Here is a 16561-nt window from a genome sequence, read left to right on the forward strand (position 1 = left end):
GCAACATTTTCACGAAAATAAGAAAAGCAATCAAATTAAATAATTTACCTGTGAAGAACTTCAGATGTTTTCACTCAGGAGACTCCCAGATAGATAGCAAATGTTCCTTTTTTCCAAAAAGATTATTTTTGTAGGCGAAATATCTCCTGTTTGTTCTTCACGTTTGGCTGAGAAATTGACCGGAAAATGCGATCGCCACAAAGGCAAACTGTTTTCCAAATTAGCTCCATAATATCGACAGAAACATGGCAAACGTTGTTTAGAATCAATCCTCAAGGTGTTTTTCACATATCTATTCGATAATATATCCGTCGGGACAATTGGTTTCTCATTAGAAGCGATTGGAATAATGGCTACCTCAGTACTTTACGCAAGATTTTCTGCGGGAGCCATCATGTGACCACTTGCTCAATGTGGTCCCTTACGGCAATTCTTCAAAACTAGACGTCACAATGCTGTAGACACCTTGGGGAATACGTAGAAAACGTAAGCTCATTCGTAGCCCATTCACAGCCATATAAGGAGTCATTGGCATGCAGCGCTTTTAAAATATGGGGCACTTCCTGATTGGATTTTTATCTGGGTTTCGCCTGTAACATCAGTTCTGTTGCACTCACAGACAATATCTTTGCAGTTTTGGAAACGTCAGAGTGTTTTCTATCCAAAGCTGTCAATTATATGCATAGTCGAGCATCTTGTTGTGACAAAATATCTTGTTTAAAACGGGATTGTTTTTTATCCAAAAATGAAATACCGCCCCCAGAGTTCCAAGACGAGTTGAGACTGACTGATCTACAAATCATCAAGTAACTACTCAATAATATTTCAAGATCAGTCAGTCCCAAGATGCATCACAGCTTTAATGTTTACATACACAAAATTGACTGTGCCTTTTAAACAGCTTGGAAAATTCCAGAAAATTATGTCATGGCTTTAGAAGCTTCTGATAGGCTAATTGACATAATTTGAGTCAATTGGAGATACCAGTGGATGTATTTCAAGACATACCTTCAAACTCAGTGCCTCTTTGCTTGACATCATGGGAAAATCCAAAGAAAGAAGTCAGAAAAATAATTGTAGACCACCACAAGTCAAGTTCATCCCTGGGAGCAATTTCCAAACGCCTGAAGGTACCACGTTCATCTGTACAAACAATAGTATGCAAGTATAAACATCATGGGAACCACGCAGCCATCATACCGCTCAGGAAGGAGACGCCTTCTGTCTCCTAGAGATGAACGTACTTTGGTGCGAAAAGTGCAAATCAATCCCGGAACAGCCAAGGACCTTGTGAAGATGCTGGAGGAAACCAGTACAAAAGTATCTATATCCACAGTAAAACAAGTCCTATATCGACATAACCTGAAAGGCCGCTCAGCAAGGAAGAAGTCACTGCTCTAAAACCGCCATAAAAAAAGCCAGACTATGGTTTGCAACTGCACATGGGGACAAAGATCGTACTTTTTGGAGAAATGTCCTCTGGTCTGATGAAATAAATATAGAACTGTTTTTTGGCCATAATGACCATCGTTATGTCTGGAGGAAAAAGGGGGAGTCTTGCAAGCTGAAGAACACCATCCAAACTGTGAATCGTGGGAATGGCAGCATCGTGTGGTGTGGGTGCTTTGCTGCAGGAGGGACTGGTGCACTTCACAAAATAGATGGCATCATGAGGTAGGAAAATTATGTGGATATATTGAAGCAACATCTCAAGACATCAGTCAGGAAGTTAAAGATTGGTCTTCCAAATGGCCAATGACCCCAAGCATACTTCCAAAGTTGTGGCAAAATGGCTTAAGGACAACCAAGTCAAGGTACTGGAGTGGCCATCACAAAGCCCTGACCTCAATCCCATAGAATATTTGTGGGCAGAACTGAAAAAGCGTGTGCGGACATGGAGGCCTACAAACCTGACTCAGTTACACCAGCTCTGTCAGAAGGAATGGGCCACAATTCACCCAACTTATTGTGGGAAGCTTGTGGAAGGCTACCTGAAATGTTTGACCCAAGTTAGGCAATGTTACCAAATACTAATTGAGTGTATGTAATCTTCTGACCCACTGGGAATGTGATGAAAGAAATAAAAGCTGAAATAAATCATTCTGTCAACTATTATTCTGACATTTCACATTCTTAAAATGAAGTGGTGATCCTAACTGACCTAAGACAGGGGATTTTTACCATAAATGTTAGGAATTGTGAAAAACTGAGTTTTTATGTATTTGGCTAAGGTGTATGTAAACTTCCGACTTCAACTGTGTAACAGGAGTGATAATGTATAGACACTGTCCCCCTCAGAGTTGATCCAGACAGAGGTGCATCATGTGCGGACCCTGAAGCTGCTGCTGAGTGTTTACCAGTATGAGCTGAGACACAGCCTACATATGGAGGATTCTAGGCTTGAGAGGATGTTTCCTCAGGTATCTCCATTTCTGACTCCTAAGGAGTTGAAAAGTAGTTTCAATAAACCACACGGGAGTATAATTCAGTGTGTGGACTGTAGTCTCTCTGTCTTTAATCACATATATTTTATCTCCTTCTTAAAACCAATAGATGTGTGTAATCGTTCCTTTATTCTTACATCAGATTGACAGCCTGCTGCACATCCACCAACACTTCCTGTGGTGTCTCAGGGACGGCCGGGACAGACCCAACCACCACACTGTCACACAGCTGGGAGATATACTCATCAACCAGGTAGCGTGTGTGTGTGTGTGTGTGTGTGTGTGTGTGTGTGTGTGTGTGTGTGTGTGTGTGTGTGTGTGTGTGTGTGTGTGTGTGTGTGTGTGTGTGTGTGTGTGTGTGTGTGTGTGTGTGTGTGTGTGTGTGTGTGTTGAGCTAGCTAACCCCTCAGGAGGACTGTGTTATGACAGGGTGGTGGTGTGGCACTGTCCTCACCAGCATGAATGGTTCCTTTGAGAAAACAAGGAAATCATGACTCTCTAAACTTTCCCTTTGTCATACCTGATAAACATGTTGTTTACCTCATCAGAAGGTTGCTTACCTGATGATTGTTGTTTTGTAGTTTTCAGGTGAGATGGGGGAGAGAATGAAGAAGAGTTACGGCGTGTTCTGTAGTCACCACACTGACGCTGTCAGTCTCTACAAGGAACAGCTACAGAACAACAAAAAGTTCCAGAACTTGATTATGAAAATCGGTCGGTTGTCCATCGTTCGGAGGTTAGGAGTACCAGAATGCATCCTGTTGGTGACTCAGCGGATCACAAAGTACCCCGTCCTGGTGGAACGCATTCTACTGAACACTGAAGGTAACGAACTGACTCAACAAGCATTGTACTACTGAAATCACACAGTTCGACTGTATTGCTGAAGGTAACTAGGTGCACTTGATTAACTTGACTGGCATGACAGGTAGTTAGAATCTGTTTGGCATTTGACCCAGAGTCTGCAGTGTGACTCGATTGATGGATTTATTTGACAAGCCAAGTGGATACATTGCATTTAAAGATATCAATATCAAATCATTTCTGGGTAACAATGAAGTACTGTAATTTGTTTTCTTGTTTTTTGTTGGGGGATGGAGCCAACATGTCTCCATCCAGCTTCCCATCCCATTCCCCCACCCAGCCAACATGTCTCCATCCATCCAACCTCCCATTCCCCTACCGCAACCCAGCCAGCATGTCTCCATCCATCCAACCTCCCATTCCCCTACCGCAACCCAGCCAACATGTCTCCATCCATCCAACCTCCCATTCCCCTACCGCAACCCAGCCAGCATGTCTCCATCCATCCAACCTCCCATTCCCCTACCGCAACCCAGCCAACATGTCTCCATCCATCCAACCTCCCATTCCCCTACCGCAACCCAGCCAGCATGTCTCCATCCATCCAACCTCCCATTCCCCTACCGCAACCCAGCCAACATGTCTCCATCCATCCAACCTCCCATTCCCCTACCGCAACCCAGCCAGCATGTCTCCATCCAACTTCCCATCCCATTCCCCCACCCAGCCAACATGTCTCCATCCATCCAACCTCCCATTCCCCTACCGCAACCCAGCCAACATGTCTCCATCCAACTTCCCATCCCATTCCCCCACCCAGCCAGCATGTCTCCATCCATCCAACCTCCCATTCCCCTACCGCAACCCAGCCAGCATGTCTCCATCCATCCAACCTCCCATTCCCCTACCGCAACCCAGCCAACATGTCTCCATCCATCCAACCTCCCATTCCCCTACCGCAACCCAGCCAGCATGTCTCCATCCATCCAACCTCCCATTCCCCTACCGCAACCCAGCCAACATGTCTCCATCCATCCAACCTCCCATTCCCCTACCGCAACCCAGCCAGCATGTCTCCATCCAACTTCCCATCCCATTCCCCCCCACCCAGCCAACATGTCTCCATCCATCCAACCTCCCATTCCCCTACCGCAACCCAGCCAACATGTCTCCATCCAACTTCCCATCCCATTCCCCCACCCAGCCAGCATGTCTCCATCCATCCAACCTCCCATTCCCCTACCGCAACCCAGCCAGCATGTCTCCATCCATCCAACCTCCCATTCCCCTACCGCAACCCAGCCAACATGTCTCCATCCAACTTCCCATCCCATTCCCCCACCCAGCCAGCATGTCTCCATCCATCCAACCTCCCATTCCCCTACCGCAACCCAGCCAGCATGTCTCCATCCATCCAACCTCCCATTCCCCTACCGCAACCCAGCCAGCATGTCTCCATCCATCCAACCTCCCATTCCCCTACCGCAACCCAGCCAACATGTCTCCATCCATCCAACCTCCCATTCCCCCACCCAGCCAACATGTCTCCATCCATCCAACCTCCCATTCCCCTACCGCAACCCAGCCAACATGTCTCCATCCAACTTCCCATCCCATTCCCCCACCCAGCCAACATGTCTCCATCCATCCAACCTCCCATTCCCCTACCGCAACCCAGCCAGCATGTCTCCATCCATCCAACCTCCCATTCCCCTACCGCAACCCAGCCAGCATGTCTCCATCCATCCAACCTCCCATTCCCCAACCCAGCCAACATGTCTCCATCCATCCAACCTCCCATTCCCCTACCGCAACCCAGCCAGCATGTCTCCATCCATCCAACCTCCCATTCCCCTACCGCAACCCAGCCAGCATGTCTCCATCCATCCAACCTCCCATCCCATTCCCCAACCCAGCCAACATGTCTCCATCCATCCAACCTCCCATTCCCCTACCGCAACCCAGCCAACATGTCTCCATCCATCCAACCTCCCATTCCCCCACCCAGCCAACATGTCTCCATCCATCCAACCTCCCATTCCCCTACCGCAACCCAGCCAACATGTCTCCATCCATCCAACCTCCCATTCCCCTACCGCAACCCAGCCAGCATGTCTCCATCCATCCAACCTCCCATTCCCCAACCCAGCCAGCATGTCTCCATCCATCCAACCTCCCATTCCCCTACCGCAACCCAGCCAACATGTCTCCATCCATCCAACCTCCCATTCCCCTACCGCAACCCAGCCAACATGTCTCCATCCATCCAACCTCCCATTCCCCAACCCAGCCAGCATGTCTCCATCCATCCAACCTCCCATTCCCCCACCCAGCCAACATGTCTCCATCCATCCAACCTCCCATTCCCCTACCGCAACCCAGCCAACATGTCTCCATCCATCCAACCTCCCATTCCCCTACCGCAACCCAGCCAACATGTCTCCATCCATCCAACCTCCCATTCCCCTACCGCAACCCAGCCAGCATGTCTCCATCCATCCAACCTCCCATTCCCCCACCCAGCCAACATGTCTCCATCCATCCAACCTCCCATTCCCCTACCGCAACCCAGCCAGCATGTCTCCATCCATCCAACCTCCCATTCCCCCACCCAGCCAACATGTCTCCATCCATCCAACCTCCCATTCCCCAACCCAGCCAGCATGTCTCCATCCATCCAACCTCCCATTCCCCTACCGCAACCCAGCCAGCATGTCTCCATCCATCCAACCTCCCATTCCCCAACCCAGCCAGCATGTCTCCATCCATCCAACCTCCCATTCCCCAACCCAGCCAGCATGTCTCCATCCATCCAACCTCCCATTCCCCTACCGCAACCCAGCCAACATGTCTCCATCCATCCAACCTCCCATTCCCCTACCCCAACCCAGCCAACATGTCTCCATCCAACCTCCCATTCCCCTACCGCAACCCAGCCAACATGTCTCCATCCATCCAACCTCCCATTCCCCTACCGCAACCCAGCCAACATGTCTCCATCCATCCAACCTCCCATTCCCCTACCGCAACCCAGCCAACATGTCCTCCATCCATCCAACCTCCCATTCCCCTACCCCAACCCAGCCAACATGTCTCCATCCATCCAACCTCCCATTCCCCTCCCATTCCCCAACCCAGCCAGCATGTCTCCATCCATCCAACCTCCCATTCCCCTACCGCAACCCAGCCAACATGTCTCCATCCATCCAACCTCCCATTCCCCATACCTCCCATTCCCCAACCCAGCCAACATGTCTCCATCCATCCAAGCCCTCCCATTCCCCTACCGCAACCCAGCCAACATGTCTCCATCCATCCAACCTCCCATTCCCCAACCCAGCCAACATGTCTCCATCCATCCAACCTCCCATTCCCCTACCGCAACCCAGCCAACATGTCTCCATCCATCCAACCTCCCATTCCCCAACCCAGCCAACATGTCTCCATCCATCCAACCTCCCATTCCCCCCCAGCCAACATGCAACCCAGCCAACATGTCTCCATCCATCCAACCTCCCATTCCCCAACCCAGCCAGCATGTCTCCATCCATCCAACCTCCCATTCCCCAACCCAGCCAGCATGTCTCCATCCATCCAACCTCCCATTCCCCAACCCAGCCAGCATGTCTCCATCCAAATCCGGGGGAGAAAAATAGGTTTATTCAAAGAGGATGAATTACAGATGTTATGCTGAGAGGTAGATGGTCTCATCACAGAACAAAGAGACAGGATGTACTTTATAACCCAGCCCTAGCCTGTGGTTGACAATTTAGAATTCCTTGCAATAAAACTGGGACAATGGCCAAATAACAAGTATCCTACAGTGCCTTGCAAAAGTATTCGGTCCCCTTGAACTTTGCGACCTTTTGCCACATTTCAGGCTTCAAACATAAAGATATAAAACTGTATTTTTTTGTGAAGAATCAACAACAAGTGGGACACAATCATGAAGTGGAACGACATTTATTGGATATTTCAAACTTTTTTAACAAATCAAAAACTGAAAAATTGGGCGTGCAAAATTATTCAGCCCCTTTACTTTCAGTGCAGCAAACTCTCTCCAGAAGTTCAGTGAGGATCTCTGAATGATCTAATGTTGACCTAAATGACTAATGATAATAAATACAATCCACCTGTGTGTAATCAAGTCTCTGTATAAATGCACCTGCACTGTGATTGTCTCAGAGGTCCGTTAAAAGCGCAGAGAGCATCATGAAGAACAAGGAACACACCAGGCAGGTCCGAGATACTGTTGTGAAGAAGTTTAAAGCCGGATTTGGATACAAAAAGATTTCCCAAGCTTTAAACATCCCAAGGAGCACTGTGCAAGCGATAATATTGAAATGGAAGGAGTATCAGACCACTGCAACACTACCAAGACCTGGCCGTCCCTCTAAACTTTCAGCTCATACAAGGAGAAGACTGATCAGAGATGCAGCCAAGAGGCCCATGATCACTCTGGATGAACTGCAGAGATCTACAGCTGAGGTGGGAGACTCTGTCCATAGGACAACAATCAGTCGTATATTGCACAAATCTGGCCTTTATGGAAGAGTGGCAAGAAGAAAGCCATTTCTTAAAGATATCCATAAAAAGTGTCGTTTAAAGTTTGCCACAAGCCTCCTGTGAGACACACCAAACATGTGGAAGAAGGTGCTCTGGTCAGATGAAACCAAAATTGAACTTTTTGGCAACAATGCAAAACGTTATGTTTGGCGTAAAAGCAACACAGCTCATCACCCTGAACACACACCATACCCACTGTCAAACATGGTGGTGGCAGCATCATGGTTTGGACCTGCTTTTCTTCAGCAGGGACAGGGAAGATGGTTAAAATTGATGGGAAGTTGGATGGAGCCAAATACAGGACCATTCTGGAAGAAAACCTGATGGAGTCTGCAAAAGACCTGAGACTGGGACGGAGATTTGTCTTCCAACAAGACAATGATCCAAAACATAAAGCAAAATCTACAATGGAATGGTTCAAAAATAAACATATCCAGGTGTTAGAATGGCCAAGTCAAAGTCCAGACCTGAATCCAATCGAGAATCTGTGGAAAGAACTGAAAACTGCTGTTCACAAATGCTCTCCATCCAACCTCACTGAGCTCGAGCTGTTTTGCAAGGAGGAATGGGAAAAAATATCAGTCTCTCCATGTGCAAAACTGATAGAGACATACCCCAAGCGACTTACAGCTGTAATCGCAGCAAAAGGTGGCGCTACAAAGTATTAACTTAAGGGGGCTGAATAATTTTGCACGCCCAATTTTTCAGTTTTTGATTTGTTAAAAAAGTTTGAAATATCCAATAAATGTCGTTCCACTTCATGATTGTGTCCCACTTGTTGTTGATTCTTCACAAAAAAATACAGTTTTATATCTTTATGTTTGAAGCCTGAAATGTGGCAAAAGGTTGCAAAGTTCAAGGGGGCCGAATACTTTCACAAGGCACTGTATTTCGGGCTTGATGCCTAGACAAATTCCTCCTATGTCTCTGAACCATTGCTCATTAATCCCCTATTACAGAAAAAACACTATTTCCATTGATTGTTAGTACTCTGTTGACTTTTAGTCCTCTTTAACCTTTAGTACTGTATTGACCTCTCATCGTCGATCTCTGCGTTGTGTATTTATCTTCAACATATTCTTATACGGGGCGGCAGGGTAGCCTAGTGGTTAGAGCGTTGGACTAGTTTTTTTTAATTTTTAAAATTTTAAAATTTCACCTTTATTTAACCAGGTAGGCTAGTTGACAAGTTCTCATTTGCAACTGCGACCTGGCCAAGATAAAGCATAGCAGTGTGAACAGACACATGGAGTAAACAATAAACAAGTCAATAACACAGTAGAAAAAAAAGAGAGTCTATATACATTGTGTGCAAAAGGCATGAGGAGGTAGGCAAATAATTACAATTTAGCAGATTAACACTGGAGTGATAAATGATCAGATGGTCATGTACAGGTAGAGATATTGGTGTGCAAAAGAGCAGAAAAGTAAATAAATAAAAACAGTATGAGGATGAGGTAGGTAGATTGGGTGGGCTATTTACCGATAGACTGTGTACAGCTGCAGCGATCGGTTAGCTGCTCAGATAGCAGATGTTTGAAGTTGGTGAGGGAGATAAGTCTCCAACTTCAGCGATTTTTGCAATTCGTTCCAGTCACATGCAGCAGAGAACTGGAATGAAAGGCGGCCAAATGAGGTGTTAGCTTTAGGGATGATCAGTGAGATACACCTGCTGGAGCGCGTGCTACGGGTGGTAGTAACCGGAAGTTCAAACCCCCGAGCTGACATGGTACACATCTGTCGTTCTGCCCCTGAACAGGCAGTTAACCTACTGTTCCTAAGCCGTCATTGAAAATAAGAATTTGTTCTTAACTGACTTGCCTAGTTAAATAAAGGTACAAAAAAATACAAAAATAATCCCCCCCACCCCCCTAGATAATTAAAAAAATATATATATACTTAAAATTTATTTTTAGAAAACAATAAAAAAAAACATGAAAAAATAGACCGTATAAAAAACCATTAGCAGTAAACATAAACACCTTGCGCCTTTCTATAAAACACAAAGGGCATGTTGTACTTGCTGTTACAATAAGAAATAGATTTCAAAAAAGTTATATAAAACAAGTATTAACAGGTGTGATGATGTACCTTACAATTCATACCACATCCTGTATTAGGAGGAAACTCACAAAAAAACAAAAACATAATTGTCTTCAAGACAATTATATTCAATCATCCCATTGGCAAGGTCATCATTCACCAAGTCCTTTAATTCTACACTGGTGTCAGTCCCACATTAGAAATTATGTTCTGACAGTCCTGGTTTCAAAATAAATTGATATTTCACATAGATTTCCCCTAAGTAAGCATGTCCCGATTTTCAAGAAGACGTTGGACATTTCACATAGATATCCCTAATATGACGACTGCGATGTACAACATAGAAGCTTATCAGGTTCTGATCATCTTACTATGCTTCTTCACTCGAGATTGCTAATCAATCAGGTCATTATTCTCCAGGCTCCGCTTTGTCATCAACATGGGCAACCTTGCAATGAGTGCCATGTATCCATTGTGATTTTCCCTGGACTTTTACTGCTGACCTTGTTATGAGCAAAACTTGATAGAGGACCTTCCCATTTTGGCCCTAATGTCTCTATTACATATTTGTTTACCATCACCCACTGTCCTGGTACTACGTCATATCCCCCCTCGGTAGTTATTCCCCACACCTATTTTACTTCCCCTCCTGCTTTAGTGAGTTGTATGCAATAGTTAAGCATTGTGTCGCTCATAAAGTGAACGTCTGCTTTGTGACATGGGCCGACCTGTGACGACCTCGAACGGACTCAACCATGTGGTTTTGTTGTGTGTTGCCCATATACTGCATAATACCGTAGGCAATGCATCTGGCCATGCTACCCCTTCTTGATATGTCTTTGACAGTCTCACTTTCAAAACTCGATTTGTGTGTTCTACCTGTCCACTCGATTAAGGATGATAGACTGGCAACTACACTGCCCTTATGTTCAGAAGACGAAACGCACCATTCCTGTGTAACGAGTGCCTTGGTCAGAATGTAATTGTTCCGGAGATCCCCATCTGGGAATGATTTCTCGAATCAGAATTTAGCTGTGTGTTGTGCAGTTCCTTTCTTAGTAGGCCAGGCTTCAACCCATCGTGAGAAACAATCAATAATGACCAGCACATCTTCCTGACCTTTACATTTGGGCAGCGTGATATAATCAAGCTGTAGATGTCTGAAGGGTCCCGGTGGGGCAGGCGCTCATCGTGTCTGTACTTTCCTCATCCCTTGGTGTTGTTTTCCATACAATTGTTGTAATTCGCCACAACAGCCTCAGCCTCTTTCTACACACCAGGATTCCACCATTTGCCCACAAAACAATAAACTATCTTGCCCACACCAATGTGTCCCAAAGAGTGGATCTGTGTTGCCAAGTAGGGTAAGAGTGCATTTGGCGCTACACATCTCAGGTTGTGTTTCCACACACCTTTTTGGTTGAGTTTGCATCCTGCAGCCAACCATTCCCACACTGCTTTGCATATCTCTAATGTGCTGCAATGTATCCAAGGTGTGTCTCCTAATCAGTTTAGGTGACGGAGGTGTTCTCTTGGCAGCCCTGCCAGCCAAGCCATTACCTATACTCTCGTCTGGAAAGATTTTTCGATGTGCTTTCATTTTCAAAATCGCAACTTGTCCAGGTAACTGGAGAGCATTCAGTAGAGCCATCACCTCTGGTCCATTGTTCACAGGACCTCCCAGTGATGTCATGAATCCTCTGTTTTTCCAAAATCATTTACCTGTCTCTGCATTGTTTATTTATCTTCTAAATATTCTTATAGGAAGGAAGTATATCTACTCCCAAGTTTTTAAAATGGGAAACGATTGGGATTCCGTAAGTAGAGATGGAGTCCTCCATCAGGGTCTTGGGCGGCACTAGGGCTGATTTGGTTAGATTCATTTATAACTTGAGATAAAAACAGAATTTACCGATTGATCTTCAATGTGTTCAGAGCGATTTTCGATGCGTTGTCTAGATATTGGAAAATATTGTCTGTGTTTAACGAGAGGAAGTGATCACTAGATTTGAGGGAAATTGGTGTTTTTTTCTTCGATTGACGAATTGCTTTGGTCAGGATTGCTTTTCAAATTGCTTTGAACCATTGTGAACGGCTGTGTTCATAATTTCAAGCTATAGTGGACCTAATTTAATCCAACATTTTTAATTATTATGTTAGAAAGTCTGGCTCGGTGTGGATTTTACAATCAGAGGTGAACAGTTCTTTATAGAAGCTAGAGAAACTTTGATTAATTTGGGGTTTGATCGTAATACTACCTCTGATTCAATAGTTGCTATATCAGCTAATTGATCATTACTGCTACGGCCAGTAAACGACTAGGATGATTACTATGAAAGTAATGGATGGCCAATTCTGTTCTCTTTTTTGCTGTTCTGTCTTGACTTTGGAAAGAGTTATAGCCACCTCGTCTGAAAACGGTATTTGTTCAGAATGCTCTAATGCAGTAAATTACATTTCCAATTCTGATATCTACTTTAATTGTGATTTTATTCAACCCAGATGCAAATGTAGTTGCATTATTTTAAATAAACCCTTTGGTGGCGTCCCAAAAATCCAGGGGTCATCGAGTTAATTTTTATTGATCATTATGAATTCATTCAGTTCAATTTCAAATGTGTCACAGAATGTAGGACTCTGTAGAAATGCGATGTTGAAATGTCATCTTGTGGCTCTTTTAGTAGATTCTAAGATTTTAAGTTGGCAGTTGTAAGCGTGGTGGTCAGACAAGCTCTTATGTCAAATGTATATTTTCTTGATTGAAGACAATCGAGGTATAGATATGTTTTACTCCTGTTGAGTAGAAAGTGTACTTACTGTAATAGTTTTCCATTAAAGAAGTTCCACAAGTTCCATTTTGATCCTTTGACTTCTCTCTCTCTGTGTCCTCCTCTCCTCCCACCAGCCGACAGTGAGGAGCACGTTGCCCTGGTCCAGGCCCTGGTTCTGATCAAAGAGACCATCTCTGCTGTGGACTCCCAGGTCCATGACTATGAGAGGGCCTCCAGGCTGAGAGACATAGGCGGCAGGCTGGAGCCTCGTTCCCATGGCCGGTGGAAGGACGGCAGGGTGTTCACGAGAGAGGATCTGGCTGAGGGCCTCAGAACCCTGCTCCACGAGGGGACGGTCAACTGTCGGGTGGCAAACGGACGGCTCAAAGGTGGTGACCTCTCTAATCGGCCCTTCTGGGATCTTGCAATGTTTTTTGTTTTTTTTTGAGGGGGGGGGGTGATATTTGCGGTGGAAAAGCTTGGTTTTTACTGCAGTTTTTAGGAAAATTGGCAACGGTTTCTTCTAGTAATCAGTGATACTCCTTCTGGACACCCAAGACCACAAGTGACCTATCAGGCCCTGATATAGTCGATATCTAGAACCCATAATTCCTCCTGGTCAGGTCACACAGTCAGAACTCCTGATCATAGTCATACGTATCTATTAGGAATGCTGTGACGATCTGTGAGGACGGCGTATTTGTTGATTCGAGTGTCTGCTTCTATCCCATGTCTTCAGACATCCACGCTGTTCTGTTGTCAGATGTCCTGCTGCTGTTACAAAAGGAAAAGGATCAGAAACTCATATTTGCAAATGTGGTGAGGGGAGTTTTCTCAATATAAGAGAATCTGTGTCCAGCTACTCATTTTAATCCCAAAATGTGCTAGTTTTAAAGTATGGCCTCCTTCAAGGAGAGAAGGCCAGAAAATGTTGATATCCTCTCCTCCTACTCTCCTCCTCGTCCTCCTCTCCTTTTTCAGGACAACAAGACGTCGGTGATCTCCCTCCAGATGCTGATCGTCAGGGAGATGGCCCATGAGGACAAGGCTATGTTCCTGATCAGTGCTTCGTCCAGCATGCCAGAGATGTACGAGATACACACCTCCTCCAGAGAGGACTGCAACACCTGGATGAGCCTTATACGAGACGCTGTCAACAGGTAGAATGGCATAGGTAGGAATGGCATAGGTAGGAATGGCATAGGTAGGAATGGCATAGGTTGGAATGGCATAGGTTGGAATGGCATAGGTTGGAATGGCATAGGTTGGAATGGCATAGGTTGGAATGGCATAGGTTGGAATGGCATAGGTTGGAATAGGTTGGAATGGCATAGGTTGGAATGGCATGTTGGAAATGGTTGGAATGGCATAGGTTGGAATGGCATAGGTTGGAATGGCATAGGTTGGAATGGCATAGGTAGGAATGATATAGGTAGGAATGACATAGGTAGGAATCACAAGTTATTTTACTTTCTACACTTTCAACTGATTTGGAATCAGCGTATGGGTCAGTTCTTAGGGCTTATAGTAACCCCAATGTGTTTGACTCTCTTTGTGTCCCAGTTGTCCAGTAATGGAGGAGCAGCTGAGCAATGAGCAGGAGGAGGCCAGGTTAGCCAAGCTCAGAGACTTCCAAGGTACGAGACTCTATCAGCTCTACCAGAGAGCTTCAAAATGTCCTCAATAACAGCTGTCCAAATGCCTTCAATTCCCATTTTCAGGCCTTACGGAATGTTTCCAGAGCTTCTCGTGTTTTTTTTTTTTTTTACCATAGAATCTGTGTGTTTTCAGAGCGTCTGTATGTGAAGGATTCCCAGATCATGCAGAGCCTGACAGAGAAGCTGCAGATGTTTGCTGACATGGTGGAGGCTGTAACAGGGATGGAGGATGTAGCTGCCCACTCCTGTCTGTTGCTCCGTGGTGACGCCTCAGAACTCCAGCAGGGGGAGACACTGCTCAAGGGGGCCATCACTGAGGGTAGGAATGAAGCACGAACCCACTCCTAGACCATGCCCTAAGCCAAGGGTGCCCAAACCTTTTCACTCAGGCCCTCCTTCCAGCATTGGGGAACATCTTGCGCCCCCCCCCCCCCATGTCTATTTCTATGGGCACAAGCACTGTTCATTACTCAAACTGTTCACACCCCTGTTGTTGGTGGAGAGAGAATTTAGCAGGTTTTAAGATTTTCTGCAATTCTACACATTTTGTCATGGGGTAGAGAACATTTAGCAGTTTTTAAGCTAATTTCCTTGCAATTCTACAACACATTTTTGTCTAATGTGTATTCATGTGAAATTTAAGTGATTGAAACATTATAACAAAATGGACGAGCTAAAAGCCGTTAGCTGACATGGGCTCGTTGATCTGGACATTTCTGACACGTTATAAATAGCTTTCTAAGGTCTTCCCTTAGGGGAGCGCTCCACAGTTTGGGAACCACTGACCTAATCAATTGTGGTGATCTGAGAGGGTTTGATACTTAATGTGATAGGTTAAATTTGATAGGTTAAAGCAATATTGTAATATCTCCCCCATCCCCTCTGTTGACCCCTGACCGTGGTACTCCTGGCAGGTCTGATCTGATAATAGTTCACGTCACCATCGTCTTTAGTACATCTGTTCTAAATGTTGACCCACCACGAGAATCCAATGTCAGCTTGTCTGTCAGATAATCCGATTTTAGGTTCTTCTTATTCTTCTTCTCTCAGTGGAGAATCTGCAGAACCTTCTCCTGTCTGGTGTGACTGTGCGAGATCCCCACCCCCATCCAGAGGACAGCCTGGGACCAGGGAGGTTCAGTTTGAGGCCAGAAGTGGTACGGCTTTATCTAGGGGGGCTAGGCCTTGGGCGGCTGGGGAACCTGTCGGTGCATAGGAGAGCTGAGACCTTTGGAGGTTACGACTGCAACCCTCCCACCCCCATCAAGAGTAAGTCTTTTATTTATTAAAAAAATAATTAACCCCTTTTTCTCCCCAATTTCGTGGTATCCAATTGGTAGTTACAGTCTTGTCTCGTCGCTGCAACTCCCGTACGGACTTGGGAGAGGCAAAGGTCAAGAGCCGTGCGTCCTCCGAAACACAACCCAACCAAGCCACACTGCTTCTTGACACAATGCCCACTTAACCCTGAAGCCAGCCTCACCAACGTGGCGGAGGAAACACCATACACCCGACAACCGTGTCAGTGTGCACTGCGCCCAGCCCACCACAGGAGTCGCTAGTGCGCGATGGGACGAGGACATCCCTGCCGATGCTGGGCCGATTGTGTGCCGCCCAAAGGGTCTCCCGGTCGCGGCCGGCTGCGACAGAGCCTGAACTCGAATCCTGAATCTCTAGTGGCACAGCTAGCACTGCGATGCAGTGTCTTGGGCCTTCCGAGTAGTGCAGTGGTCTATCAAGAGTAAGTCTGTCGGTCTGCCGCTCAGTCGGTCTGCCTGTCTGCCGCTCAGTCGGTCTGCCTGTCTGCCGCTCAGTCGGTCTGCCTGTCTGCCGCTCAGTCGGTCTGCCTGTCTGCCGCTCAGTCGGTCTGCCTGTCTGCCGCTCAGTCGGTCTGTCGCTCAGTCGGTCTGCCGCTCAGTCGGTCTGCCGCTCAGTCGGTCTGCCGCTCAGTCGGTCTGTCGCTCAGTCGGTCTGCCGCTCAGTCGGTCTGCCGCTCAGTCGGTCTGCCTGTCTGCCGCTCAGTCGGTCTGCCTGTCTGCCGCTCAGTCGGTCTGCCTGTCTGCCGCTCAGTCGGTCTGCCTGTCTGCCGCTCAGTCGGTCTGCCTGTCTGCCGCTCAGTCGGTCTGCCTGTCTGCCGCTCAGTCGGTCTGCCTGTCTGCCGCTCAGTCGGTCTGCCTGTCTGCCGCTCAGTCGGTCTGCCTGTCTGCCGCTCAGTCGGTCTGCCTGTCTGCCGCTGCCAGTCGGTCTGCCTGTCTGCCGCTCAGTCGGTCTGCCT

The 16561-nt window shown here is 46.6% G+C and overlaps 1 protein-coding gene across 1 annotated transcript in view; it reads left to right on the plus strand.

Annotated features, from left to right (window-relative positions):
* The window catches only part of LOC135518844 (rho guanine nucleotide exchange factor 18-like), a 55403-nt gene that overhangs the window by 17469 nt on the left and 21373 nt on the right, over positions 1–16561 (plus strand). The window contains exons 5-13 of the mRNA XM_064943828.1: positions 2299–2420; positions 2587–2697; positions 3026–3269; positions 12763–13017; positions 13368–13447; positions 13610–13788; positions 14192–14265; positions 14420–14605; positions 15337–15555. Of these exons, the coding sequence (XP_064799900.1) occupies positions 2299–2420; positions 2587–2697; positions 3026–3269; positions 12763–13017; positions 13368–13447; positions 13610–13788; positions 14192–14265; positions 14420–14605; positions 15337–15555 (1470 nt within the window). The remainder of the gene's footprint in view (positions 1–2298; positions 2421–2586; positions 2698–3025; positions 3270–12762; positions 13018–13367; positions 13448–13609; positions 13789–14191; positions 14266–14419; positions 14606–15336; positions 15556–16561) is intronic.

Source organism: Oncorhynchus masou, chromosome 3, assembly GCF_036934945.1.
Source record: "Oncorhynchus masou masou isolate Uvic2021 chromosome 3, UVic_Omas_1.1, whole genome shotgun sequence".
Taxonomy (NCBI): domain Eukaryota; kingdom Metazoa; phylum Chordata; class Actinopteri; order Salmoniformes; family Salmonidae; genus Oncorhynchus; species Oncorhynchus masou.